At 34.2% G+C, this 27,585-nt stretch overlaps 4 protein-coding genes across 4 annotated transcripts; 3 read left to right on the top strand and 1 right to left on the bottom strand.

The window, feature by feature from the left end:
* The first annotated feature begins 388 nt into the window (after nt 1-388).
* LOC132551232 (cytochrome P450 2C30-like) lies at nt 389-9,141 on the top strand. Its single transcript, XM_060215349.1, has 4 exons — nt 389-431; nt 1,530-1,555; nt 6,850-7,234; nt 9,065-9,141. Exons 1-4 carry the CDS (start codon nt 389-391, stop codon nt 9,139-9,141), a joined length of 531 nt encoding a protein of 176 aa, XP_060071332.1.
* Nucleotides 9,142-11,032: 1,891 nt separating this feature from the next.
* Nucleotides 11,033-19,186, top strand: LOC132551648 (cytochrome P450 2J5-like). The gene is made up of 7 exons (XM_060215826.1): nt 11,033-11,250; nt 14,844-14,970; nt 15,246-15,402; nt 15,934-16,070; nt 16,700-16,793; nt 17,242-17,448; nt 18,196-19,186. The coding sequence occupies exons 1-7, from the start codon at nt 11,078-11,080 to the stop codon at nt 18,372-18,374; spliced, it is 1,074 nt and encodes a 357-aa protein (XP_060071809.1). The 5' UTR covers nt 11,033-11,077; the 3' UTR covers nt 18,375-19,186.
* Nucleotides 19,187-21,501: 2,315 nt separating this feature from the next.
* LOC132551221 (perlucin-like) lies at nt 21,502-23,730 on the bottom strand. The gene is made up of 4 exons (XM_060215338.1): nt 23,634-23,730; nt 22,727-22,815; nt 22,053-22,149; nt 21,502-21,734 (listed from the first exon to the last, which is right to left on the bottom strand). The coding sequence occupies exons 1-4, from the start codon at nt 23,728-23,730 to the stop codon at nt 21,502-21,504; spliced, it is 516 nt and encodes a 171-aa protein (XP_060071321.1).
* A 1,124-nt stretch (nt 23,731-24,854) lies between these two features.
* Nucleotides 24,855-27,371, top strand: LOC132551796 (perlucin-like; the record flags this gene model as incomplete). Its single annotated transcript, XM_060215943.1, has 4 exons — nt 24,855-24,968; nt 25,467-25,563; nt 26,308-26,539; nt 27,314-27,371. Coding segments are annotated over 4 exons (501 nt in total), but the record flags the coding sequence as incomplete, so codon positions are not given.
* Nucleotides 27,372-27,585: the final 214 nt, after the last annotated feature.

The following is a 27,585-nucleotide window of genomic DNA, read 5'->3' as shown; positions in this document are numbered from 1 at the left end:
CAGGTGAGTTGGATAGTCGGTTGGTCAGTTGAAATGCACTCGCTTTTAAATTAGGCGTCTGAGGTTCGATACTTTGAACGGACGTGAAAAAGTATGGGGTCACCTGCTCGAACACATCGGCTTTCCCTGGATATTCTGGTTTCTTCAAGGGACGACCCTTTTCGAGCTTCCATTTCATTTATTTTGTTTTGTTTTGTTTTTTTATTTATTTATTTAAACATAGTTCATTTGTTCGATCTAACAAATTAGAATAGTATGGTGGCTGCTTGCGGTCATTTCGCTTTGTTGCGTTGGTGCCAAGGCGACGTGACAAAGCAACAGGACAACAACGCCATAATGTGACATACACCGACGACGCGACAAGTACGCACCATTGCGACAAATAGGTATGTTGGTTGGAGGGGTACTTTTGCTGATTGCCGCTCTGTTGTATTGGCGCGTAAGATTTTTTGCGTTTTCGCGTTGTCGTGTTGTCAAGGCACCAAAATATCACAAACGTTCATCAAATCTGACAATAAGAGTCCATAAAGACTGGTATAGTTAATTCAGATGAGGAAACGTGATCATCTAAGTGTGTTTCAGTAAAACACATATATTTCATTCATTTATGATATTTTCAGTGTATTCTTGTTTATTTTTATTTCATACAGTTTAAGTATTCAAATGAAATAAAGTCAATTCATTTTCGGAGGGGCGGTGCTTGTTGTTACGTCCGTGTCTAATATGAACAGTAATAACAATATATGAGAAAGATATATGTTGTTAAACTGTAAATGTAAGCACGTTAAGAAAAAGGTATAATACCTTTGTTTTAAAAGTAGGTATACAATAGCTTTGTAAATTGAATGGTATGCATTAGAAATCTGATTTTTAGGAGTCGGTTCTCCATGAGTTATGTTATAAAAACTACCGATTGAAACCCTGTGCCAAATTACAGACAGATCACCTGCATAGCGTATAAACCCTGATCAAAATCAATACTCACTACACAAGGTCAAGGTTAAGTAAACAGTGGAAAGGTGTATCAGGGAGATAATAGTGCATTAGAGAGGAAAAGATAAAGAGAGATGAATCTTGGTGATAGATAGAAAAGAATATTATAGCGTGCCAAGGCAATGGTGTGATTCTAGCATAAGACTTTTTCAACAGTTTCTTGCATCTCGGACGTCAAGCATACGAAACTGCTGTGGCTGTTTGTCGGAGAAACGTAGGATTAATATGTAAGTCGTGATGATATGATTCAAGTTGACACTTCTTCGTTTTCTTAATAACAAGTTCAAATCACGTGTCTTAGGTGTGCTACCATCAAAGGATATTCCTTCGGCAAGATCAGGCATCGAATTATGACGTCTGACACGGCATTATCACCATCATCCATTTAGTAGGATTGCTACCGTACACGTACACACCTTGCGGAAATAGCTAAGCATAAGGAACAAGTGACACTTGTCAATCGTGTTCTATAAATAGATCTAACCACTCAAAACACTGACTATTGTACAAAAAAAGTTTCAATATATGAGTTCAACGTTTATTAGTTTTAGTTCTATTGAACGTACGTCGTGTACCTTAGTTTAAACTGGTCTTTTATAATCCTGATCTGCATTGTTCACCTGGCCAATCAGAACTTTCTGCTGCGGTAATTGATTTAAGTCGGATTAACCTGTTTTTGAATTTGTGTGAAGTAGATAAAGTTTTAGGTAAAGTTCAAAAGTTATCAGAAATAACTTGTCACCTTATATAATAATAATCATTACCGCTATATGTCTCAGACTAATGATTGATTGACAGTTCCTAAAACCAGCACCAAAACTTAAAGAGACCATTGCTTTAACAAATTTGTCGTGTCATCTATGTACTGGAGAAGCAATGGCGTATCGTTTGAAAGTTACAATTAACAGAAGAAAAAAAACTTGAAATAGCTGAAACGATAGCAATTTATGGAAAAACATTTACACGGCACGCTTAACAATAAAAAAAAGCCACTGAGAATAAGACCAGATGTTCTGGAATGGTATGCGTCTTCTCCATCGACGACAAGCGCTATGTAAGTAATATCGTGCTCTCAAACAACAACAAGGTTAACAGCAACGAAACCATCAGACATACTTACTAACTACCCCGATTCTATTTGTTTTTAATAATTTTGATGTTCCTTATTAACTTATAGGATTCAACAAATGATGTGACCCCCTCCTTTTTTCATCATGAAAAGTATCCTTGAAAATTTTTCTATCCGAACATTTAATGTTTAATACTAGGAGATGGTCGAAAAAAGGATTTTACCTCTTACCTTCTTATATAAGATGACAATTTATCTCTTTTTTTTATTTAATTGCCATGGCAATAACAGAATGTCTGTTATTCAGGAAAAAATAAGAACAAATGTCAGATAATGAATAACTTCCCGTAAAACATATTCTGACACCTTTACTGAAGAAAGGTCGTGAGGCAACATATTGTTTTTTTACGGAGCCCGTTAACTGACATGCTCCATACTTATTTTATTTCGTTTTTTCGAAATAATAATTCGTTTTTTCGAAATATTATTTCGTTTTTTCGAAATATTAAACGAATTATTATTTCGAAAAAACGAAATAATATTTCGAAAAAACGAAATAAAATAAGTATGGAGCATGTCAGTTAACGGGCTCCGTAGTTTTTCTACTATAAACTTTTTTTCATTTCTCTTTACACAACATTTGTTTTGGATTTTTATCAATTTTGTAAAATCAAACCTTTCAAAAGATTACCGTCACAAAAAGTATAATAATGGAGTTTTACCTCTCAGAGAAGTTCATCCTTCATATGATGGAATCCATCACATGAAAACAAGAAGCGTTGTGTGAAAAGACCTGTTATGTAGTTGAAAACTTCTCCTCGTGTGTACCAATGACTTAAACATCAAGTAGTCCTAACCTTGTTTAGTTATATGTGGCTAGCTTGCCAATGAGGTTGTGTCGCTGTATGACACGATATATTGTAGAACTGTGACAACAAAATCGTAATTTACGTTGTTAATTGCAGCTGCTGTAACTAGCTTACCAATGGCGCGGTAGAGTTGAAGATTTGTAGGGCATGACATAGAAACCAAGCCTTACTTGCCTATTTATTATCTATAGACCTTTTTTGTACTGTAATCCGCTTTGACAATAAGCCGACACATGTGGATTTTTTTACCATTGTGACTGTGCTATTGAAAAAGGCCTCGATTACGTCATATATGGTGGAATACAAGATATTATATGTTACAATATCAAAAGGGGAGGCAATGTCGTTTTTAGGTTACACTATAAATAGTAACTGTAATATGGTTGTCGCGTTTTAAAATTCCTTGATTATAATTAATACTTATCGTGGTATTGATATTCGTCGGCCATATGCACGTATCCAAACAGATACATGCAGATTTGGGTGCTTCTCGGCGTCTGTCAATAAGAGCAGCTTGCAAAAGGAGAGATCGCAAAACAGAACACTACTATTAAATGTAAGACACCTATGTAAAAAATAGAAGTTTAATGGAGTTCATGGATTGAATATTTTAATACTGTAAAGCTCAGCAATACCTTATTAAAGAGTACGAGTTCAATTAAGCGTCGTTTTATTTTTATTTATCCAAAATTAAAAAATAAATAAATAAACTTATAACTTGTGTTGAATTACAATTATTCCGTCATATGTTGTTGATCTTGTTTTATCCGGATACTCCAAATCGATACGGAGTAGAAAAAAATACGATGTCCTTAATTAAGATCTCGCTTCCAACGGCACCACACCTAATAGATCTCAGACCATCAGGAGTATCGTACGCAAGAAAACAAGATTTTTATTTAAATTTGTCCAAGCAAAACAGTTTAAATAAATTTTATCTTAATTTTACGTGCCATTCTAAATGAAGATAGATGCTTCTATGCGTCTGTTGAAATTTTATCGTAATTATTTCGCTCCTCTCGTCACGAACAAGTGCAGTATAGTACATTTAGCCCTTGCTAGCAAAAGTTCAGTGTGACATTTTCAAATATGATTTATTATATCTTTGCCACAAAGATAATGTTGTCACTAATTCCAGTTTCCTGATATAGAATATCAGTTATCATATTGCTGTCTGACTCAAGTTTCATAAATATTTAAAAATAAATAGGCCGAGTTGAAGGAAAAAGAATATGCAATGTAATGTCCAACGCTTAAAGGGAGACAATTCGTATTTATAATCGTTTATCAAATTTTTGTCCTCTTGAAACTGCTTGAAATTTCAAATATTCTGTAATATTGAAATCATTAAAATAATATGCACACAAGTGAATAACACTTTTTGACAATTCAGTGTTAGATATTGTAGAACCAAATAATGAATTAAACTGCATCATCCAGCTGTTTCCTATATCTCGTTATTACTCTTAGTGGCCTAAGGTAGAGATAACTTAACTCAATATCAGAAATAAAAATAAACAATTTTCTTGTGATCATTGAATCTAATTTCAATGTTGTTGCTATTGCTTTCATCTTGAAAGACGTTATCCACTCTCGGGTAAATGCCACGGTTGGAAAATACATGCTTTACAAAAGCGTATAAAACCTTCGAATTTACTCATATTTTTCAGCATAAAATACGAGATTCAGAATTTAAATCTCAAGTTTTACAATATAAAGCACATTGTTAAGATATTGAATGTAAATCAGAGGATAAGGAGTATAAAAGACAAATTATTTTATGTGTACCAAACAATTGTGTACATCAATCACAAAATACAAAAAAAGTACAAGAATATTATAACGTTTTTTTAGCCAGTTTTAATTTTTTATCTTTTTTACCAGATACTTGTTGAGAAGAATTAAAGAAACGATCTGTGAGAAAGAATTCAATTAATTTTAAAACGAGTTTGTATTGTTATTTTAAGTTAAACAAAACTATTTCAACATTACATATTATCCTTCAAATGTAGCGCGATATTCGCAACTCTTTATCCCTTATGATAGTTTTCCATATATAACGGTAACTAGATTAAAGTGAAGAATCTTGAATTAGTTTTTATTTAACTATTGTATGAAAGATTATGAAAATATATCTAGATCCATGAAGGTGAGAATCATATCTGTTCAAACCTTGTCGACCGCAAGGTCATTTAACCATTTATTATCTATACCAGAACGCTGATTGGCTTAAATTCCAATTGTTTCTATGGTGACACCTCTATGTGGAGTAAATAATTTAGATTTCATCTCCCTCTATTCCATTGCTGTTTTTACAAATGTTTGCGAAATATCTATGTTTTTGCGATCATTATAACCTTACCTTCGTTTCTGTTTCATTTAATATTCGGTTAATATATCTCACACTTTCGTTCTCTGCACCACTGGCACTTGTCATTGCAAAATTGAAGGTCCAGCCTGTGATTGGTCAGGTTTTTTTTTTTTCTTTTTCTCTTGGAACCAATCAAATTATTCTGCTTGTGCCTTCAATTTTGCCATGACAGGTTCCAGGGGCTGCAGAGAGCGAAAGTGTTCGTAAACCTTGGAGTATCGAGAATGAAAGTCCCGGGTTCTTATTCTAGCGGAAGCTGTGCAGCGCCCATGTAGGGTTTCAGGTTAATACTTTGCGAAACTTTCAAAAGCATTGCTGTAACACAGGGAAACTGGAGGACGAGTTATTTACTGGAGAAATACTGCTCTGCTAGAAAGAACTTCTTGTTATCTCGATCGTCTTTGATCGTCGGACTAGTAAGCAAGAGGTCTTGAGTTCGAATCCTGGCGGAAGCATTACCTTCACTAACGTGTTTCACAAACAGTATTGATCCTGTGTGTACCATACACAAGATCCCATTTTCTTTCTATAGATTCTATATTTACACTTAATGTACATTCTTTTTTTAAATGCTCAAATTATTTTCTTTTTCACGACAAACCTTAGTAAATGAAAAACGATAGATAGGATTAACCAGTCATGATTTTTTTTTAAATGATAATTACCATTCTTGTCTGATGACCATGAAACATGTTTGAACGAAGACTCTGTCAGAGAAAGGGCTCTTGAACAAGTGTCTTACTTTTGAAAAATGATAGACAAAACCGGATGTAGAGGCCATTTTTTTTTTTTTTTTTTCATTTTCCTAAAATAAGTAAAATGGTCTGGTCAAAGACGACAGTAAACAAAGCATCGTGTTTTACAAAATACATGGCTGGTAATCAGTATACTTAACACAAGTGTATGTAAATAAAAACCATATGTTACACAGATATGAAGCAGCATATTTATGAAGTGTAGGATTTTAATGCATGTGCGCTAAGTATTAATTTCTTTCAGTGCGTCTTGCCTCTATCCACAACATCGATATAATATCACTCATAACATACAAGTTAGAAATTCTTGTAGATTTAAATATTATTAATACTCGTCATGTGCATGTTCTTTTATGAGACTAAACATTGTTTAAATCAGCACCTTCACACCGAGACTTTCTGTTAACACATTAGGGTTACGGTATCCTGAGAGCTCTGTTACAATCTTAATGTAACTAAAAAAAACCCCACAAAAGTTATTTCATTATCAACTCTTTATATACATTGCGGTTATTTTTGGCCAACAGTATACAGGACGATCTTTGTCCGATGCTTAATGAGCTGGCGGCATGGTCTGTGTAATATTGGCACCTGGTTCCGGATATCGTTAGAGACGCTTATTACGTCATTGGTTTCAGTAACAGTAAACAGTCCTCCAGTAGCCCGCTCTCAGAATTACAACTTTGTTAAGAACTAGCCATCGAAAAGAATCACTTTCGTGGGGACCTTGCGAGTTAGAATTATGCCGGAAGATAAATATAACATTTAAAAGCTGTACTTTAAACAACGTATATCATGGCTCGTAAGTTTTTGAGAGATGCAGTAAGTGGTACTGATTTACACGACATTTTCACACCCTTCAACATCGGAATCCTTTTGCTGTTTATTGGCTCCCTTGTATACCTGATAATATCGAGGCGACATCTACCGCCAGGTCCTTTCTCAATACCGATCATAGGGAACCTCCATATTGTCGGCAATGGAAATTTTCTCTACCGAAAACTATTCCTACTCCGTAAACAGTACGGAAATGTTTTCCGTTTGACGCTCGGAACCTCTAACGCTGTTGTTGTTCTGGGACACGATTTGGTTCGAGAAGCACTGGTACAGAAGGGGGACAAGTTTCAATACCGACCTAATTGGCTGCTTGGGATAAGGAGATGTTCTAGTCACAGAGGTAAGAATTTTGCATTATATTGCTACTTTGTTTCGTATTGCAACACGACAAAATTGGATCATTCTGCTTATTTTAGGAAGTTGTATGATAAAGCTTTAGATATAAAAACAGCCTGGCTGACTTAATAGCGAAGTTCTCTTTAAAATAAAATAGAATCAGTTTCACTGTATTCAAATATGGTACGAAAACCGAGGTTACCAGTTATGTACGTACGTATGCACATGCATATATGAGACGGAACGATATGAAAACAGGGTTGACTCCAAACTAATCCCAAGGATTGCAGTTCCTGTTCTTGGGTTTACTATGCATTTAGTTGCCAAAGACCGTATCCCCCTTTTTTAACTTTCAGTTGGTTTATCTGAGTTTGTATCATTAAGTTTTTATAAGGTGACTGCATTGATTTCTATGTACTTGCCATGTTTAGTGATGTTGTAAAGTAGTAAAGTTTTGCTTGAAAATGTTTCGTGTAGGTGTTTAGCAAATTAGTTTTAGATGTTAATATTACCTCTGTTTAACGTTATTACACGATAAAGGTGTTTATGCTGTTTACTTATAGTATGTGGCGGGATGATGTTGAAAACGTTATATGTATCCACTAATTTAGTATAGTTTCTGTTATTGTGATATTTATTTGAGGTTATTGTTTTATTTATTTGAGGTTATTGTTATATTTATTTGAAGTTATTGTGATATTTATTTGAGGAGATTGTGATATTTTATATTGAGGTATTTATTTATTAATTGTGATATTTATTTGAGAATGTTATATTTTTAATAGACGCTTTAGTTATTATATAATACGTGGGGTTATTGTTATATTTATTTGAGGTTATTGTGGTATTTATTTGAGGTTATTGTGATATTTATTTGAGGTTATTGTGATATTTATTTGAGGTTATTGTGATATTTATTTGAGGTTATTGTTATATTTATTTGAGGTTATTGTGATATTTATTTGAGGTTATTGTTATATTTATTTGAGGTTATTGTGATATTTATTTGAGGTTATTGTGGTATTTATCTAAGGTTTTTGTGCAATCGGGTATAAGTACAACTGAACTCGGGTTATCTTATAACAGACAAGTTCAATTGTTATTATCTCTTGAAAACCTAAACATAATACATAGATGTTAATACTAGTTCTTACAGGTTTTAGGTCATCTGACCTGAAGGTGGCTTTAGGTCATCATGACTCTTCTGGTCAGATGACCTACAGCCATTGTGCTTCGTCCGTCACCGTGCACCATTCGCCGTGCGTTGTGCATCTTGTGTATTTTTTTTTTTAAAACCCTACTTCTCTCTATCATACCTTTGTGGATTTCAACCAAATTTAGTCTAATGCATCGTTGGGTGAGATTTATTTCTTAAATACAGAATGCTAATTTGATCCCTCGGGGTCGAGGGACGTGGTCCCGAAATGGGAGATGTTGAAATTATATTTAAAACCCTACTCCTCGTTTCTGCCGGGGTGGATTTCAACAAGCTTTGGCTTGAGTTATTAGATTGGGTAGGCAATTATTTCCTACATTTAGGAATTTGAATCGACCTTTAGGGACTGGGGTGTTGGGCCCCAAAAGGAGAAATTAGACAATGTTATGCTTGAAAACGCTACTCCTTCTCAATGCCTGGGTAGATTTCAACCAAACTGCGAGTAAATATTATTGCAGGTGGATTATCATTCCTTAGATTTAGATGGTTGATTTGACCCTTAGGGACCAGGGGATGGGACCCAAAATGGGGAAGTTAGTCTATAGTTTGCTTCAAAATGGTACTTTCGCTTAATTCTTGAATGAATTTCATACTATTGGTCTGAAATATTACTGACAGTGGTGAAACATTTCTTCAACTCAAAAAGTTTATTCGACCCAAGAGACTTAAGGACGGGGCTCAAAAAGGGGAAGTAAGACAACAATTTGCCGCAAAATGCTATTTCTTCTTAATGCCTGGGTAGATTTGAATCATTTGATCGTAACATTATTGCAGGTGGGTTTCGTTTCTTAAATTCAGAAAAATTGATTCGACTCCTAGGAATTTTGCTTCAAAATGCTAGTCTTCCTTGGTGCTTGAATAGATTTATAGTAAATGCGGTCTGAAATTTCATCGCGGGAATCGATTCAACGATTATCATATGTTTCCCTTTGGTATCCGTTACAAAGTTTACGTACACAACGGTAACGAAAAAATTCAGTTTTGTAGGCATAAAATCTACCGACATGGAACAACCTATTGTGCCAGTCCTTTTGATACAACACCAACAAAACGAACAATATTGTTTGTGATATTTCATATGTAATTATATATACAGAATTTAACGTTTATATTCTATGGAGATTCTGTAAGATATAAAATCTCAAAAGTTTCAGAAAGACAGGCACAAGGTTACTATGGATTAACGGTGATCATACTGTTTAAATCTAATAGCTGTTACGAACAGCGATGAACATGATTATATATTGATAATAAAATATAGTATTATATTAATTAACAAGTACACAGCATTGTCTTACTTCACTAGAAAACAACTTTGTATCATTTCAGCAGTAAGCAACATTGTATTACTTCACCAGTAAACAACATTGTATTACTTCACCAGCAAACAAAATTGTACCACTTCAACAACAAACAACTTTGTATTACTTCACCAGTAAATAACGTTGTATTTCGTCACCAGTAAACTATATTTCATTATGTCATCAGTAAACAGCATTGTATCACTTCAACAGTAAACAACATTGTATTACTTCACAAGTAAACAACATTGTATTACTTCACAAGTAAACAACATTGTATTACTTCACCAGCAAACAAAATTGTACCACTTCAATAACAAACAACTTTGTATTACTTCACCAGTAAACAACGTTGTATTTCGTCACCAGTAAACTATATTTCATTATGTCATCAGTAAACAGCATTGTATCACTTCAACAGTAAACAACATTGTATTACTTCACAAGTAAACAACATTGTATTATTTCAACAGTAAAAAACATTGTATTACTTCACCAGTAAACAACATTGTATTACTTCACCAGCAAACAAAATTGTACCACTTCAACAACAAACAACTTTGTATTACTTCACCAGTAAACAACGTTGTATTTCGTCACCAGTAAACTATATTCCATTATGTCATCAGTAAACAGCTTTGTATCACTTCAACAGTAAACAACATTGTATTACTTCACAAGTAAACAACATTGTATTACTTCACAAGTAAACAACATTGTATTACTTCACCAGCAAACAAAATTGTACCACTTCAACATCAAACACCATTGCTTTACTTCAACACTAAACAACATTGTATCACTTCAACAGTAAACAACATTGTATTACTTCACCAATAAACAACATTGTATTACTTCACCAGTAAACAACATTGTATTACTTCACAAGTAAACACCATTGCTTTACTTCAACAACAAACAACTTTGTATTACTTCACAAGTAAACAACATTGTATTACTTCACCAGTAAACAAAATTGTACCACTTCAACAGCAAACACCATTGCTTTACTTCAACAGTAAACAACATTGTATTACTTCACCAATAAACAACATTGTATTATTTCAACAGAAAAAAAACATTGTATTACTTCACAAGTAAACAACTCTGTATTACTTTACCAGTAAACAACATTGTATTATTTCACCAGTAAGGTTGCTATGGAATGAAGTTGACAATAATGTTAATTAGGCTGATCATGTTAATATTTTTGGTTAACGTTTAGGGTTGCAATGGAGTGACGATAACATGTTTTGTTATTCCTGGTTAACGTTTAGGATTGTTGTGGAGTGACGGTGACCAATGGACCAAAGTTCACAATCTTATCGATATGTCTGTGAGACACCCGTGGCTTGGACGAGGTGGCTTTGAGGATGTTATTCATGAAGAGGCCAAGAACCTTGCCACTGAATTATACGCGGAGAAATGCATTCCACTCAACCCTAGGGCTATCCTCACCAAAGCTGTCCTCAACATCTTGTGTGGATTTCTGTTAGGTCAAAGGTAAGACGGCATGTTATCATCTATACTATGAGCGTAATCAATGATATGTATTTATCAAAACATACAAGTTCTAAAGATCTGTGCTATAGAATCCCTCAGACATATGGAGTGAAACATACAAGTAACATGGTTATTTGAAAAGATGTTACCTGGCAACGCACCGTAATGAAAAATTAAGACAAAAATGCATACACACAAGTACAGTAGATATTTCAAATATGTGTGGGGTTTTTTTTGTTTGTTTTTTTTTTTTTTTTTTGTTTTTTTTTTTTTTTTTTTTTTTTTTTTTTTTTTTTTTTTTTTTTTTTTTTTTTTTTTTTTTTTTTTGTTTTTTTGTTTTTTGTTTTTTTTTTTTTTAAATTTATGTCAAAAGCGACCCAATGGTTTTAATAACAGTTCTGAATATATCCATTTCTATGCGCGAAATGATTCTGTGTTTGATGCTCCTCAGTTTCCCTAATGATCCCGTTTTTGAATAGTTTGCTCTTATTTGTAAACGTGACATAACTTACTTTGACTGACAAGGGTTTTAATGGCGGGTGTCAGCGTTGAAGCAAAAGACGCTTTCTTTTCTGGAACACCTTGTCCTTTTTCATGAGTCCCCTGGTTGACATTTCTTTTGTTCATATTTTTGCCAACGAAGCTGTTTGGGTTTGGATTATGATTATGTTGACATGTTGGTAACTTGTTATTGTTGATCAGCTGTAGGATATTCGAATTACTTAGATAGAATATGTGGTGGTGTTTGAAGCTTGTGAGGAAAGCAAACAGATTATCACATAAAGCCCAGCATATCTTTTTTTAAAAAAATGCGTTGTCATGGTAAACAAAGGGGTTAACACTAACCAGGTAACAAGCACGTGATAATAATAGCTGTGACATTTATTTGGAAGATGCTGTTATCTTGCATGCTTCAAACAGAACATGTTACATCGTCTTGTATTACTAATAACCGTCCACACAAGACACTCCGACTATCAGGATAGAGAACAGACCAGGTACATATGTGTATTCTCCATCAAACATGTATATCTATTTGAATGTGTGTTAAGATGTGTATAATACATATACATAGAGTGCCTATCACATCAGTTTAGATCACATTTACAACATAAGACATTTTTATAAAGTGTCTGTAATGCCGTCAAATGTCCAAGAGGACACCGATTAACAAGACACCATCTGTCTAAAAGTGACCTTAAATGCCGTATATGAAGTGCTTATTTGTTTCCGCGAGATACTCTGTTTAAAATGTTAACTTGTATATAAAGTGTCGACGAATAATTTTGTCTACGGTATGCATGTCTATAAAAAATTCTGTGACGTTATCTGCCTCAAAGAAGTATCTACGACACCGTCTGATTAAAGTGTCTATTTACATATGAAGAGTCTACGAAATATTTGTCCATTTGTTTATAAATAGCTATGAGGTCATCTGCGTTTATTTCATGTGTCCAAGTGTTTGTGTTCGAAATTATGTATAAAATGTTTATTTGTCTAATGGAGTGACGATGAGACCATCTACTTAAGTGTTCATTTTTACTCGAAATGTCTATAATACCATCTGTCTAAAGGCGTAACTACGAGACCATTTGTTTAAATGGTACATTTGTATGTGTCTCCGAGAGCATCTGTCTACAGGCGTATCTTCGAGACCATTGTTTAAATGGTACATTTGATTGTGTCTCCGAGATCATCTGTCTAAAGGCGTAACTACGAGACCATTGCTTAAACGAGTATATTTGTATGTGTCTCCGAGAGCATCTGTCTAAAGGCGTAACTACGAGACCATTGCTTAAACGAGTATATTTGTATGTGTCTCCGAGAGCATCTGTCTACAGGCGTATCTTCGAGACCATTGTTTAAATGGTACATTTGTATGTGTCTCCGAGATCATCTGTCTAAAGGCGTAACTACGAGACCATTGTTTAAATGGTACATTTGTATGTGTCTCCGAGATCATCTGTCTAAAGGCGTAACTACGAGACCATTTGTTTAAATGGTACATTTGTATGTCTCCGAGATCATCTGTCTAAAGGCGTATCTTCGAGACCATTGTTTAAATGGTACATTTTTATGTGTCTCCGAGATCATCTTTCTAAAGGCGTATCTACGAGACCATTTGTTTAAATGGTACATTTGTATGTGTCTCTGAGATCATCTGTCTAAAGGCGTATCTACGAGACAATATGTTTAAATGATACATTTGTATGTGTCTACAAGACCATCCGCCAGTGTCCTTCTTTATATGAAGCGTGAACGAAAGCAATGGCTAAAATTTCCAATTGTTAATGAAATGTCTACGAGATAATCTTATTAAAGTATCGATTTCTCTCTATGAGACCAGCGTTCTGAAGTCTCAGTTTGTTTTAGTGTCTACGAGATGTCAAAAGTGTCCATTTGAATAAGATTTATTTACAAGACGACCTGTCTTATGCGTTCATTTGTATAGGAAATGTCTACTAAACCATCTATCCAAAATGTTCGATTATATAAGAAATGTGAACGAGGTTATCTATCAGGAGTGTCCACTAATGTATAAAGAGACATCCTATCTAAAGTGTCAATTGGCATATCAACTGCCTGCAAAACATTATTTTTCCATTTGTACATGAAGTTTCTACGAGCCCATTTGTCCATAGTGGCCATTTGTATAAGAAGAATCCACGAGACGATTTTTGTCTTTCTTTTTTATGATACGTTTGTTCTTAACATCTTTTGGTAAAGTATGTACCTGAGATATCTAACCGTAGTGTCTTTGAGTTCATCGGCCTATAGGTAATGTTAACGCATCTAACTGTCTATATTCACCATCCCCGTCTTAAACTGTTTTATAAGTTATGTATTCGCCTTCCAGGTCACCTGTCTATACAGGTCTGTATGGCAACTGTCCATTCTCATTGAGTCTACCTCTTTATAAAATGGCTTCCGTCTATGAAAACAATTCAGATTTGATTTTTTTTCCTTTTGTTGTCTTGACAAACAAACTAACCTCCCTTTACGTACATGTCTATACATGTATTTTGTCGCATTTCCCGAATACGTTGAATAACTGTGTGATAAAAAATCTGCCTAACAAAATGTAAAAAGTTTACAGTAGTTTGAAGTTTAACATATCCGTGAATAATTCGATGTCAGTTATGATAATGATTATTAAAATCAATATAAATGCTACAGTAGAAGCCTCAAGTAACGGGTCACCCGGCAGCTGCAGTTGAAGTCCGTCCTAAACCTTGGATTCCGTAATTATCATGCAGCATATTAGAATGCCGTTGTGTGTTGCCTTCTTGTTCAGTGGAATTCGCTAATAGTTATCTACGCTTTATCTGTCTATCTGTCTCTGTTCATTGTTCGCACGAAAATAGTTATTTTTTAAACTCCATGAAGTGATAATGCCTTGCCAGAGACTGCTATCATACATGTCATTCTGTTTCTGCTCATGTTAGACTTAGTAGTGGGTTGTTTCATTGTTTCGGAGCATTGGGCTCGAAATAAACAAACACAACGATACTGTAGAAACAAGAATAGTATTGCATGGGATTATATAAAGGGGGTTTGCTTTGTATATTTAAATGTTTTTCTTTTCTTTTGAGATTTGACACTGATAAGGAGGAAGGAAGGGGGTTACTCAATTCTTTGAAGTCTGTATGCAACATTTCGCCTTTAAAGCTACCCCACAATTATCTTCCACTGGCCAGCCTGTTTATGTCCTCCTCTAACGTAAGTTTAACCATAATCATTGAATTTCAGTGCCAAACCACATTCTGAGGGCACAAAGTACCTGTTTTGTCCTCAATAATCGTAGTTTCATAAATCATTCATCAGATGATATGTGAATGCAAAGCCTTTTTTTTTTTTCTTACTGTGAAATCATGTTTGATAATCAATATTTCAAATCAAATTTCACTTTCACAATATCATTAGTTTTTTTAAATGTGGAGTTCGGCCTTGATTCATTAATAAATATACGCGTTAATGTATTTGCTTTTCGCCAGTTACACTCTATGACGGCCTCCAATGTCCAGCTGAAATCGTTCCTGGCTAAAGCGTTGGTCAAGGAGAAGGATACTTTCATGGCTACGGACCTACGTCATTTCGTTGATTTCTGGCTAAAATCGAATCTTGATCGCAAAGGAGACCCTATCCTATCTGGTACAGGTCCTTTTATTTACTTTCAATCCCGTTGGGTTATCGGGGGATTTTCAAAACTCTTTACCAATGAATTGTTATTAAAACTGTAAAACGAGGCTTCGATCTGTGTTTCTTTTCTATGAAGGACTCACTAACTTTGATGCTGTAATCGATACCAATTCTAATTCTAAGAAACAAAATCCGATGTAATTGTAAAGTTTGACACCATCCATAGCCTGGAAAAAATATCTGAAAAAAGGACATACGACAGAATGGTACATAAAAATGTTAACTAAAGTCAACAATTTATCGCATACCTACCTAATAACACTACGTGGCTTGTGCTATGAACAAACGTTTTAGACTGTTAAAAAGCTGACAATTCAGACTGAAAAGAAATGTATATTCACATAAAATTATGAAAGTCATAAAGCCTTGTTTGAAGATTCCTATTCTAATTTCCTTTGACTAAAGTCGTTAGATGTTAAATGTAGTTTAATTTCAATCACAAAAAAAATTACATGTTCATCATTCTTCAACTTTCATCACTAGACGACACCCTAATACAGACATTGGTGGACGTGATGGTTGGAGGGCTGGAGCCGACGGTTAACACTCTTCTTTGGTCACTTTTATACATGGTTCGCTATCCAGAAGTACAGACGATGTGCAGGCATGATATTCACAAGGTATTTGAGACATGAACAGATACTATCTTTATATTCACTTAGGCATCTGTATTCAGATATAAACATGTTTTACACAAAATGATACCAACCTTTCTATTTCTATCGAAAACATACAACGGACACCCTTTGATGTAATACTAGTTGGATCCCAAAAGATATAACGAAATCCTATATGTTTGTACATAATAAAATAATACAAACAGACAATGCCAAGTGTTATTGCCTTTCAATGTTATTTCACCTATTTCTTTGTTAACTTCCGATTGTTCATCAGGTGATATAATCTACCATAGCTACATATTACATATACAGATGTATAGTTAGTATTCTTGCATTTCAATAAACTATTTTTTTCTATTTTTCATTTGTTTTAACAATCTATAATGATTTCCTTTCGTTCGAATTTCTTGAAGAGTAAAAGAAGAACCAATTGGGTGATGCAATATCACCCACTCTTCAATATACATATAACCTAGTGGTGTTAATCACTGCATGTCCTTTTGGTACAGTTTTATGGATTTCCTTGATATGTTTTCTAATATCGAACGCCATACAAATTAACATGAATTATTATGTCAATTGTGAAATGTTAGGTCCTGTCATGTTTTCATTTTGATGTTTATAAACAGGTGTCTAAAACCCGAGATCTGACATGGGAGGATCGCGACCAGGTTCCATTCGTCATGGCGACACTTCGAGAGGTTCAACGCATCAGCAACGTCTGTAGGTTTTTACAAATGCTCCGGAAACAATAACGCTACTTCAAGGCATTTCAGAACAAATGTTTCTTCGAATACAGAAAGATAGTAATATTTTCCATTACAAAAATTGCTCTGTCTTGTTTCCAGTACTATTAAAGACTTGATGCTGTCTCAGCTCATTACCTACATATTTTCCTAGATTTGATACGTCATCATGTATATCCATGCGTTTTTATTGGACCTATCAGATCTCGTTTTAGATTTTGTGTTGACGTGGTATAAGATTTTGTCAGATTGCATTGACGTTTACTTGTATAAGTAATAAAAATATCATATTGCTGTATCATACAGACCAGTTCAGATGTGTCAATAAAACAGAAAAAATGAAAAATGTGTTAACAGACAAGTAGAAGTGTATACTGTACAGCAGATATATCATTATGTGATTAACATTGATCTGTATTTGGCAGTACCCCTCAGTATTCCTCACACCACTAACGAGGACGTAGAATTGGGAGGGTACAAAATACCCAGTGGATATATGGTTCTATTTCATCTCTATTCGTCGCACATGGACACATCTTACTGGAAACGGCCGACGGAGTTCCGACCGGAACACTTCTTAGATTCTAACAGTCAACTCACCAACCATGACGACTTCTTTCCCTATGGCCTTGGTAATACAAAATAAACCTCACATGAACTCTTCAATACCCAGTTAAATATGACATTTCTACTACATCTAAATGTTTTATGTTATACTAACCGACCATAAGGTCACACAATACCTTGAAATGGTTTTGATCTTTCAGCCGAATATTCGACAATCTCTTTATAATTTTTTGTCGTACAGCATTCTAACATTAGATCTCCGTTACAAGCAGTCAGTAAACAACTAACCAAAACAAGAATATTGTGTGTAAACCGTCTGCTGATTTTTTATGTATGAAGACAAGAGCGTATTGCGTATTCTGTTTTACGGAGCAGAAATCAAAATGAGATGTAATATAATACAAGTTCTTATAACACAACCAGTAGAAGATTTAAGTGTCACATGACCAACGTTTTAGGCTGTACTATAATCCTATGTACGATTAAGGTCAAAAATAGTGCGACGAGATGGTAAACAGATTATAGACCAAACAATACACACGATAGTAAAAATGTACTGTAGTCAATTCGGCTACGCATTAATGGTCAGTTCCTTACCTTCTCGCACACTACGTGGGTCAATGCTGGTACTCTTCACAATGGACCCTTTGTTTGATGAAGCTAATCTTGTAGTCATTGAAACGTCACATTTAAATCTTCTAATGGTTGTGTTATGATATATCATATTCTATTGACATTACCAGCTTGTAAAAATGTTCCGAAATACGAGATGGGATGGTCTTTTTCGTTATGATATTTTGTTCTTCTTTCAGGATCCAGATGTTGCCCTTTCTCTGCACAAGCTGACAAAACATTGTACGTATTATTTGCCAGTATATTAAGAAAATTCAAACTGAACCCGGAAGTTAACAGAGTGCCATCGACGGAAGCGGAAGACGGAGCCTATCGCTGTCCACGTCCTTATACACTGGTCTGTGTTCCTATCGATTGATAATCCTGACAAAACGATTGGATTAGCAACATGGAAGTATTGAATGACTTGTGGCTTTGTTTCTCAATAAAAATATGGTGGAGTCCAGAATTAAATAGGCGCTTAAAGGATGTGAAGCCATCTTTAAAAAAAATCTGATACAACATATGATCATGTAAAACCCCCTATCACGACTGCCGTTTGTTATACCGACACTAATGAACCTTAAAGTTACAATGAAGAGAAGAAACTTTCTGCAATATGAAGCACAAAGCAAAAATACTATAGCAATGCTATATTCTAGCGTGTTTCATTAAGTATTGGATGTGGACATTTCAAGTTGAGGTGCAAGAACGAAAGCTGATATGAAAACATGTTACACCTGCCAGCATAACAGGAAACTTGTTTCTAGTTTATTTATAAGCTGTGTCGTTATTCAGATTATAGTGCCATGCATGTGGTAAAGATGTGCGTGGTCTGTGAGACATTTTAGGAATAGAATTTTGTGCTGCTGTGTATGTCAGATCATTAAAGATCAGCATAGTTAGCTAACAGTCTGACTCCGGTTGATTTATGAATAGGACCATTCTAAGTATGCTTTAGAATATTCTCGGGTCAATATATGATAATCAATGTCTTTTTCGTAATGAGAACTTACCGCAAGGCGGCAATTTTGCTTTTATGTTATTCACCCATCATCAAAATCTCCAAGTTTGCAATAAAAACTCATGGAATTTAAAGGAAGTATAAGAACATGAATTCATATTTATAATGGCACATCTATATGTTTGGATTTGTCGTTTAAGAGACTAACTTACTAGAAAATAGTTTAGTTATGGCCATTATTATTTCATTTAATGCATACAATAAACATTTATGGAACGATAGATATCTTATTTTCATGCAATTTTTACGATAGATATACCATTAATTATCAGTGCTATTCACTGTGTATTTGTCTTACATTAATTCCACTAAACTGTATATCCCACCGTCTGACATATGTTAATGACTGTATAACAAAGAAGAATTTATCTTACTTTTCATTGGATAGACTAAATTGTAAAGCAACAATGTTTTTTCAGGTATATATATTTATAAAGTAACGTTTCCAGCAAGAAACAATTGAGGGAATCATCACTAATTGGGAAATCCATCATATTCTCTTTTTCACCCAGAATTGAGATTTCAATATTTAAAAGCTGTATATTTATCAAACGTTTGAGTGAAATCTCTTGTTTTAAAGATCGACAAAACATACCTTACTTGGTCTTTTGATCGACTCTTGTTCATTTTTATGAAAAGACATTTATTATGTATTAACATTTTCTTCAGGCATGGACCCAGATTCACGAGTTTGAGGACAATTTTTTATTGTGTTCATATTTTTGCCCACTTGTTTTAATGATTTTGAATTAAGATTGTATTTACATGTCAATAGTATCTTGCTGTTATAGACTTCAGTCTCACCGTCACAAGACCATATCGCTGAAGATGTCCATATATGTTACTATGAGTGTGACATTGCATTGTCATAATATTGACATGACCTGGTCTTATAACAAAATAGAAGATTAACAAGGAATTTGCAAAGAGTGACACTGCAACGCCAATAGACAGAAAAGAATCCCAGGCCCAAAATGTCGTAATATGGTTGAGAATCTCTTTCGAAATTCTTCCGATACCAATCATTAAAAACAAAACAACGTTAGAGATTTACATTTACCAGTAAAACGAAATGTGATTGTTTAAAGACCTTTGACACATTGACTTGTATTTTGCACTTCTTGATATAGGTGTTTGGAGACGATATGGTAATCCAGTTACCCTAATATACTGGGCGGTACGTACCCATCCACCAGACTGAAACAAAATTCATAACAGTGGTTACTTACGACTGTAGCAAAACTGAAGGAAGGCTTTTCGGTTGTCAAAATGTACATAAATATGACATACAAAATAGAGAATACATGGTCAGTGTGTTAAAGTATTAGCTGTATTTGGTATTTCTGTTCCAAACCTACATGCAGCTTATATTTTAAGACACTGACCATGTATTCTATTTATCCTGCAACATTAATTGAAAATCAGACTATTGAAATTTAAACAGTTTTGCTGTTCAATATGTGTTTACCTAACATTGACGTTACGCTTAATTTTTCCTGATGACGGACGCCAAAATACATTTCTCCGCGCGGAAACATGGTTCCAAACGTCATAGCATATAACAACGATTTGATAAATTTTCATATATCAACTTTTTCATCACACCATTTAAAATCTTTTATTTTGATAACTATTTGTATTTCTAAACATAATATTAAGTGAATTCACGGAGTAACTCTGTCGAATTACCACACGTGCTAAAAAACAGTTGATTTCCGTCACTGCCGAATACATCTAAAACATATGAGGCAGGTGTATTCCGAAACTGGCAGTGTCAGTCGCAGGATAAAACAATATAATGCTTTTATAAGTATAAAAATTAGTTCTATTCATTTATCCAAGATATTTCTTCTTGGTTTTCTTCCCAACCATTTTGACGTGTCTCAGTTTGTTGTGGGACCCTGTAACTTGTTTTACTCGCCCCCGCTCCGGGATGGAAGCCAACTTTATTGACATTCTCGAGACGGGTTTGAATATGTCCATTAGGTCAAAGTGCCCATATCATTTGTATATAAAATGTTGGTTGTACGTCTAAAATTCCTCATAATGTAGTTAAAAAAGTATGGAAAGCGTGATAGTGTGCCAATATTAGGACATTCATAGGAGTACAGAACTATAATTCCATGAAAGATTTTTTACATAAAAAATAGATACACCTTGAATAGATAAACAAATAGAAGATGTACCATTTGTATGTTACCTTATTAGATTTCGCTAACGATAGAGTCGGCTTTATGACTCTGAACATAATTTGATGATCTTCATGAGGAAAATAGCTGTTTTTATCATACCTGAATTGAAGGTTCATTTCATCCATCATTTTCATTGATATCAAGTGCGATTAAAGATGAGACAAAGTACATTTCTAGAAAACTGCTACCACATGTTGACTGCAGAACAATAATTCATTATAAACCTTTACCATACCGGCGACAAGCACAAGTATTTGAGACGTGTTTGAGAAAGAAACACATGTGAGGTCTTACCTGCGTTCGCAAACGAAGTTGAGTTGTGACGCACAGTTTTCATCATTCCACAGGAAGCTTTTGTGTGGCAGAAAATCCAAGCAGTCCTCCCCGTGTCGATTTATAGAGTTTGGCTCTCCTGGAGCCCAACGGACGTAATCAGTAATCGGTTCCTTGGACACTGCCCACATCCACTCGTTTTCAACTAACAGATCTGTTCCCCCAAGCCAAATTCCATCTGTATGATTGTCTGAAACAAAGGAATAATTGCTATTAAAAAGGCTGACTGTTTATGTTTAACAGAGAAGAGTTGCAACTAAACGCAACTTACGTTGTGTACATTGCAATGATATTTCCGATTAAAATATGAAGAGATGAATGTTTATCATGGCGGTAACAAACAAAATGATCATGGTCATGTCAAGCACTGATATTAATACGAAATCCAAATTTATATCGTGCTGACAATCGACGTATGGTAGTATGTTATGTTGAAAACATAACCGGCAAAAGATTTTTTGTGTTTCCCTATTACAACAGAAGGTTTTGATGGATGAAAATGACTTACAACTGACCCAGGTGGTTTTTAGGTAAGACTCTAGAAACAGTTCTTCTTCTGCACTCTCTACCGTTGCTAGCTCACCCCCATGTACGGCACATATTTTCTGTTAATTACCAGATGATGTCCATAACGAATTCCCTTCAGAATATCAACATCTGAATAACATATTCTTTATAATACCGAACACTAATGTAAATACAATTACTCGTGTGACCAACATGACGTCAAAACTGTAGTCATAGTAACGGCAATGACACACGATTAAAATAGCCGTAGAACACGATTAATCGTGCAGCCGGATATTAAGAAATCATTTCAGTTTTAATTTAAATTAATGTATAGAAACAAATAGAAAAACTGTTAAACACGTAAATATAACAATATTTTATTGTAGTAGGATTTTATAATCGTTATATGAACTGATGTGGTGACAAACATACCATATTGCTTTCTCACAATATGATCTTTTCTTCTGTCATTCATAACAGCTATAAATGTCAAATAAGACTGATTTTTTGAAGACATGTATATTCTTATTGCTATCTTTTTCAATCTGGAAAAATAGCATTTAACTTAACAAATATATATTTTTAACAGAATAGAAGTACACTGTCAACTACTGAGTTTTAGAAAACCAGAATCCATGTTTTGCTTGCGATACTGTAGTTCGACCATGTTACCATTGCTTGAATCCAGGAAACCCGCAGGATGGAGAAAAGGTAGCAGGATGTATCATGGGCGACGAAACCATCAGGACAGTCCGCAGTCACTAGGATTAAATATCACACTGTATTGGGTAAGTAAGATATTTAAAGGTTGCCTCCCTTACCTTTACCAGCACTATCTGAATGTTATGGAATTGCTTATGGAATTTTACTATTAAGACAGCATGTGTCTGAATAACTTTGATAAAGTATGAAGATTTCAAATCTTTAATTCAAAATTCAAATTTAATTCATTTCTTTACTGTCGCTTACTAGGTATTTGTTATTTGATGATTGATAATTTCTCATATTGGTCTGATGGTTAATTGTCTAGTACGAGTTGATTTGGAAGGTTAACGCGTTCTTTCGGTTTGGAGATAAGAAAACTTAAATGCATGAGCGAGATAAGAAGTACCGAATATGAAAATAAAATTAATAGCTAAGTTTAAATGTCCTTTTGACGTCATAAAGGTTGTCTGATTGAGATAACAGTACATCCGCCTGTTTTCTCGTCCATACGACTTTATTAGTGTTTTTATTTTCGTTCAGATTACCAATAGCTGTCTTTTACATACGTCTTGTCTGTACAATTCGTTCACACGACGTAAAAATATTAATATTAATTAACACTCTCAAAAAAACAAAACAAAAAAAATTACAATTTTGATACTGTAAGTTTCCATTTTCTTTTACGATGACCTCCTGTTTCAAAATCATACTGTCATGTTGTGAGCCTTTTTTTATCTCGCTGGTGAAAAAAACTTTGATGACAAAAACTTTTTGTTGTGTAGTAGGTAGTTTGACTCGTTATTTAATAGGGTATATAAGTTACATACCTTGTCCAAAACTAAACACCAACAAAACTGTCAGTCCGGAAACGTACATGATGTGATGATGTTTTGTCCAGGCAGTGTCTTGATAATTCTTATCTCAAGTTTAAAACCGAACAGTTCGATATGGTAACAGATAGGCACAATCATTGTGTAAATTTGTACATGTGTGTTAATGCATTTGTTGACGACACAGTAAATAATCATTCCACCCACAAATGCATTTCTCATTTAAGTAGAATATTTTTTTCAAAATGTATTTTTCAATATTAAAATCTGAAAAAAAAACTTCTATCAAAGATTCTTTTTATAGAAAAAACAGTGTTCTTGAAACTGTACAACATCACAAAATGTCATCTGAAAATATTTAACAATAACAACAAAAGAGAATACTACAGAAATATATAGAGAATGGTCAGTGACTAAAAATAACATCTGTATTTTGGCGAGGGTGAAGAAAGACGACGTGATGCAACATTGCTTGAAAAATCACACTATTGAAACTTAAACAGTTTCGTTGTTCAATCTGTGTTTATCTGATGACAAAGGCCTAAGTAATTGCTCCACATGGAAATACAGTTCAAAACTTCATCGGACATAACAGCGATTTCTTATATTTTTTCATAGATCGACATGTTCAATACAACATGTAAGGTGGCTTATTCAAACAACTATTTTGATTTCTAAACGTAATATTCAAGTAAATTCTGAGAGTAATTCTGTCGAATTACGGCACGTGCTAAATACAGCTGTTTTCCGTCACTGTTAAATATTGTTAAAAGTAATGTAGCAGGTGTATTCCGACCATGACACTGTCAGTTGCAGGATAAATAAAAATATAAACATTATGACATTATGAGTCGAAATGGGGATCAGAAGAACTAGTGAAATTGTTCTTGTAAAATTTTCAGTAAAATCTAAGCAATATCATGTCATGATTTAGAGACTATACATATAATAAAATATAATATATTAGCTACCTGAAAATTAAATCTAAAATATTGTTTCCTTTTTCAATACAGATGGTATGGCATGTTCTGGCTACCATACTTCTGTCTCTAGGTCAAAGACATTAGATTACAATACTTTCGATCCCTGCAGTGTTAGAGTTCACAGACAAAATGGCTAGCGGAATGTTTGCTGGTTTGCTGTTTATGTTTGTCGCTTTAGGTTTGTGGTATTTGCATTTTCTCTACCTCCTGTGATCAATTGATATCTTATGACTATTAATGGAATGGTAGCGTGTGTTGTTTTCCTGAAATGTGTGTATTTATTTCAGTATTTTTTCACCTTCAGCCCGTGGCGATTGTCCAAATGGTTATGTCCGTCATGATGATTCCTGCTACAAATTCTTCAACAGCGTTCTTGCCTCTTGGGCAGAATCATTGGTAAGAATATCTTAAAACTTTATAAGAAGTTAATTGCTACATCCTTTCATCTATAAATGTACATGTTTGTCATCTGTAAGGTGTAATGGATTGTAAAGTCCACATGGATTTGGCACGAATTCCCAACAAACGGTCCATATCAATATACTACATTGACAAGGTGTGTAACTCCAGAGAGGGAAATAGTAAACATATTTTTGAATTTTATTTTATTTTTTTATATTCTGCAGATTGTATTGACATATACCTTGCCTTTGAAGAAAAATGTTTTATCTTTCTAATGAGTGTTTGACGAAAGTAATTGATCAAGTATAAACAAAGTTATGATCTGAAATATAGACAGAAATGACAAGGTAGACATTTTCCTGTCCGGTTAAAACATGCTCACGTCTCACTATATATATACTGAAATTGCAAAGTTTAAGCTTGTGTTGGTATACCGTTTGTCCACACGGCGTCTCCACTGATGTTGCCATATAGTAAACTCTGTTTTTACAGACCTACTGCGAACTGTTTGAAAGTAAATTGGCTGTTATCGAGACGGAGCGAGAACAGACATTTATCGAAGGATTACTGAGAAGGGAATGGCACCCAGGTAAAAGCATTTACCTGTTAGGAATAAATAATCATATACGATATAGTCACATTTTACCTGTGAAATTTTAAGTTCCACGGTAGAAGGCTTTAATATGATAGGTTTAATGGCACTTTCTGTGTGTCGTTAATATAGAAACAATTAGGAATACCAGATTTCATAATGGCCTTGATTTAAACACACCTGCAAAATTATAGTTTTACAGCATTCTTCCATTTTGAGATAATAATTCATTCACAAATCCAACAAAACAAGGTGTTTTAGCGTCCGAAATAGCAATCTTTTCAATCTTTTGACGGAAAATTTTAATGAAATAAAAATTCCTTGTTTCTTTATTGGAATTACCAAGCCCTGGAAGAATTGTACAAAGGACACAACAGAGAGTCGCATATTTTGATAAAAAGTATGATTAGATACAGCATAGCCGAATAACGAAGTAAGCTGTATTATGAAGCTATTATCTTTAAGTATTTTTCCGTGACTGATACCACCACTTGAATAACAACCTTTCACTATTTTTACACTTATATTTTCAATATTTTCTTATTTTTTGACACGTCGTATATACACTTTGTATTATTACACTTCGTTCATGGAACAGACTTGTCTTTAAAAAAATCATAAATAAACTGCAGAAGGTGTATTATTATATCATGTTTCTGAGGACAAGTTAGTGTAAGTTAGAATTTATTCAAACAGTTTACGGAGACTGTAATTTTTAAAAAGAAAACAATGAAATTTCAGGAGCATCAGATGGCGTGTGGATTGATGGGACAGACTTACTCGTGGAGGGAGAATGGCTATGGGCGGACGATGGGACTCCCATCAAATCACAGGGCTATAGTAAATGGTATCCAGGAGAGCCTAATAGTTTAGGAAGAAGTGGTGAAGATTGTATGGACGTTCTTCACCATGAGCAATATAAATGGAATGATGACTCGTGTGAAAGAAAACAGAATTTCCTTTGTGAAATAGAGTAAGGATTTCATGCTTTCGTTGTTTAAGTTTGGGATGTAAATCCCGGTAATTACCTCGGCGTCAATATCAAATGTCCTCGACAACGAGATATTGGTCTAGACCGGAATAACCTTAAACATCATAGACACGTACTTCAAACATCATAGACAGGTCAATACTTCAAACATCACAGACACGCAATTACTTCAAACACCAAAGACACGTCAATACTTCAAACATCATAGACAGGTCAATACTTCAAACATCATAGATAGGTCAATACGTCAATACTTCAAACATCATAGACACGTCATGACCTCAAACATCATAAACAGGTCAAGACCTCAAACATCATAGACACGTCATGACCTCAAACATCATAGACACTTCATTACTTCAAACATCATAAACAGGTCATGACCTCAAACATCATAGACACTTCATTACTTCAAACATCATAGACACGTCATGACCTCAAACATCATAGACACTTCATTACTTCAAACATCATAAACAGGTCATGACCTCAAACATCATAGACACGTCATTACTTCAAACATCATAGACACGTCATTACTTCAAACATCATAGACACGTCATCACCTCAAACATCATAGACACGTCATTATAAGCCAGTTGCAGGTCTTCCAAATGCCCTCTTATTTTGTTGTTTGATTTATGTAACCAGTAATGTCAAGGATTAATAAATGACACAACTTCAATTCTAGTAATTGTATAAAGTTAACGTTATAACTATTATATCTATTGCTAAAAAGAGTATCAATCATTTCAGGACAGAGAGCAATGCCGGATTTGGAGGCGGAAACACTGAAGGCGTCATCGGAAAATAATGTTTATATCATTTCTGTCTACAAATAAAATATTTTGTTAACACAGCGTATCTTGTATATATTCTTTTCATTCTTTTACATTTTTGTCATGGATATCCATTCAAATTCCATTTAGTTGTTATAAATTACATAGTCTTAATGTAAGCATGTAAGCAATATTTGAATACATGAAGTAAGAGTAATGCTAGGACAGAAATAATTGGATCTACATATC

Source organism: Ylistrum balloti, unplaced genomic scaffold, assembly GCF_031769215.1.
Source record: "Ylistrum balloti isolate Yb309-2 unplaced genomic scaffold, AGI_CSIRO_Ybal_v1 Utg369626, whole genome shotgun sequence".
NCBI classification, from domain to species: Eukaryota; Metazoa; Mollusca; class Bivalvia; order Pectinida; family Pectinidae; genus Ylistrum; species Ylistrum balloti.
Note: the sequence above shows the minus strand (reverse complement) of the source record. Positions and strands in the feature narration are given on the sequence as shown.

Excerpts from the sequence above, each read along its gene's own strand:
- LOC132551221 (XM_060215338.1), bottom strand. The coding sequence starts at position 23,730 with ATGATTGTGCCTATCTGTTACCATATCGAACTGTTCGGTTTTAAACTT. Across the intron at positions 22,816-23,633 it reads ACAAAACATCATCACATCAT|TGACTGCGGACTGTCCTGAT; the intron begins GTACGTTTCCGG and ends ATTTAATCCTAG. Across the intron at positions 21,735-22,052 it reads AAAAACCACCTGGGTCAGTT|ACAATCATACAGATGGAATT; the intron begins GTAAGTCATTTT and ends CCTTTGTTTCAG.
- LOC132551232 (XM_060215349.1), top strand. The coding sequence starts at position 389 with ATGTTGGTTGGAGGGGTACTTTTGCTGATTGCCGCTCTGTTGT. Across the intron at positions 432-1,529 it reads GCTGATTGCCGCTCTGTTGT|GTTTATTAGTTTTAGTTCTA; the intron begins ATTGGCGCGTAA and ends TATGAGTTCAAC. Across the intron at positions 7,235-9,064 it reads GAGATGTTCTAGTCACAGAG|TGGTGAAACATTTCTTCAAC; the intron begins GTAAGAATTTTG and ends TATTACTGACAG.
- LOC132551648 (XM_060215826.1), top strand. The coding sequence starts at position 11,078 with ATGTCTGTGAGACACCCGTGGCTTGGACGAGGTGGCTTTGAGGATGTT. Across the intron at positions 16,071-16,699 it reads GCAGGCATGATATTCACAAG|GTGTCTAAAACCCGAGATCT; the intron begins GTATTTGAGACA and ends GTTTATAAACAG. Across the intron at positions 17,449-18,195 it reads CTTCTTTCCCTATGGCCTTG|GATCCAGATGTTGCCCTTTC; the intron begins GTAATACAAAAT and ends TTCTTCTTTCAG.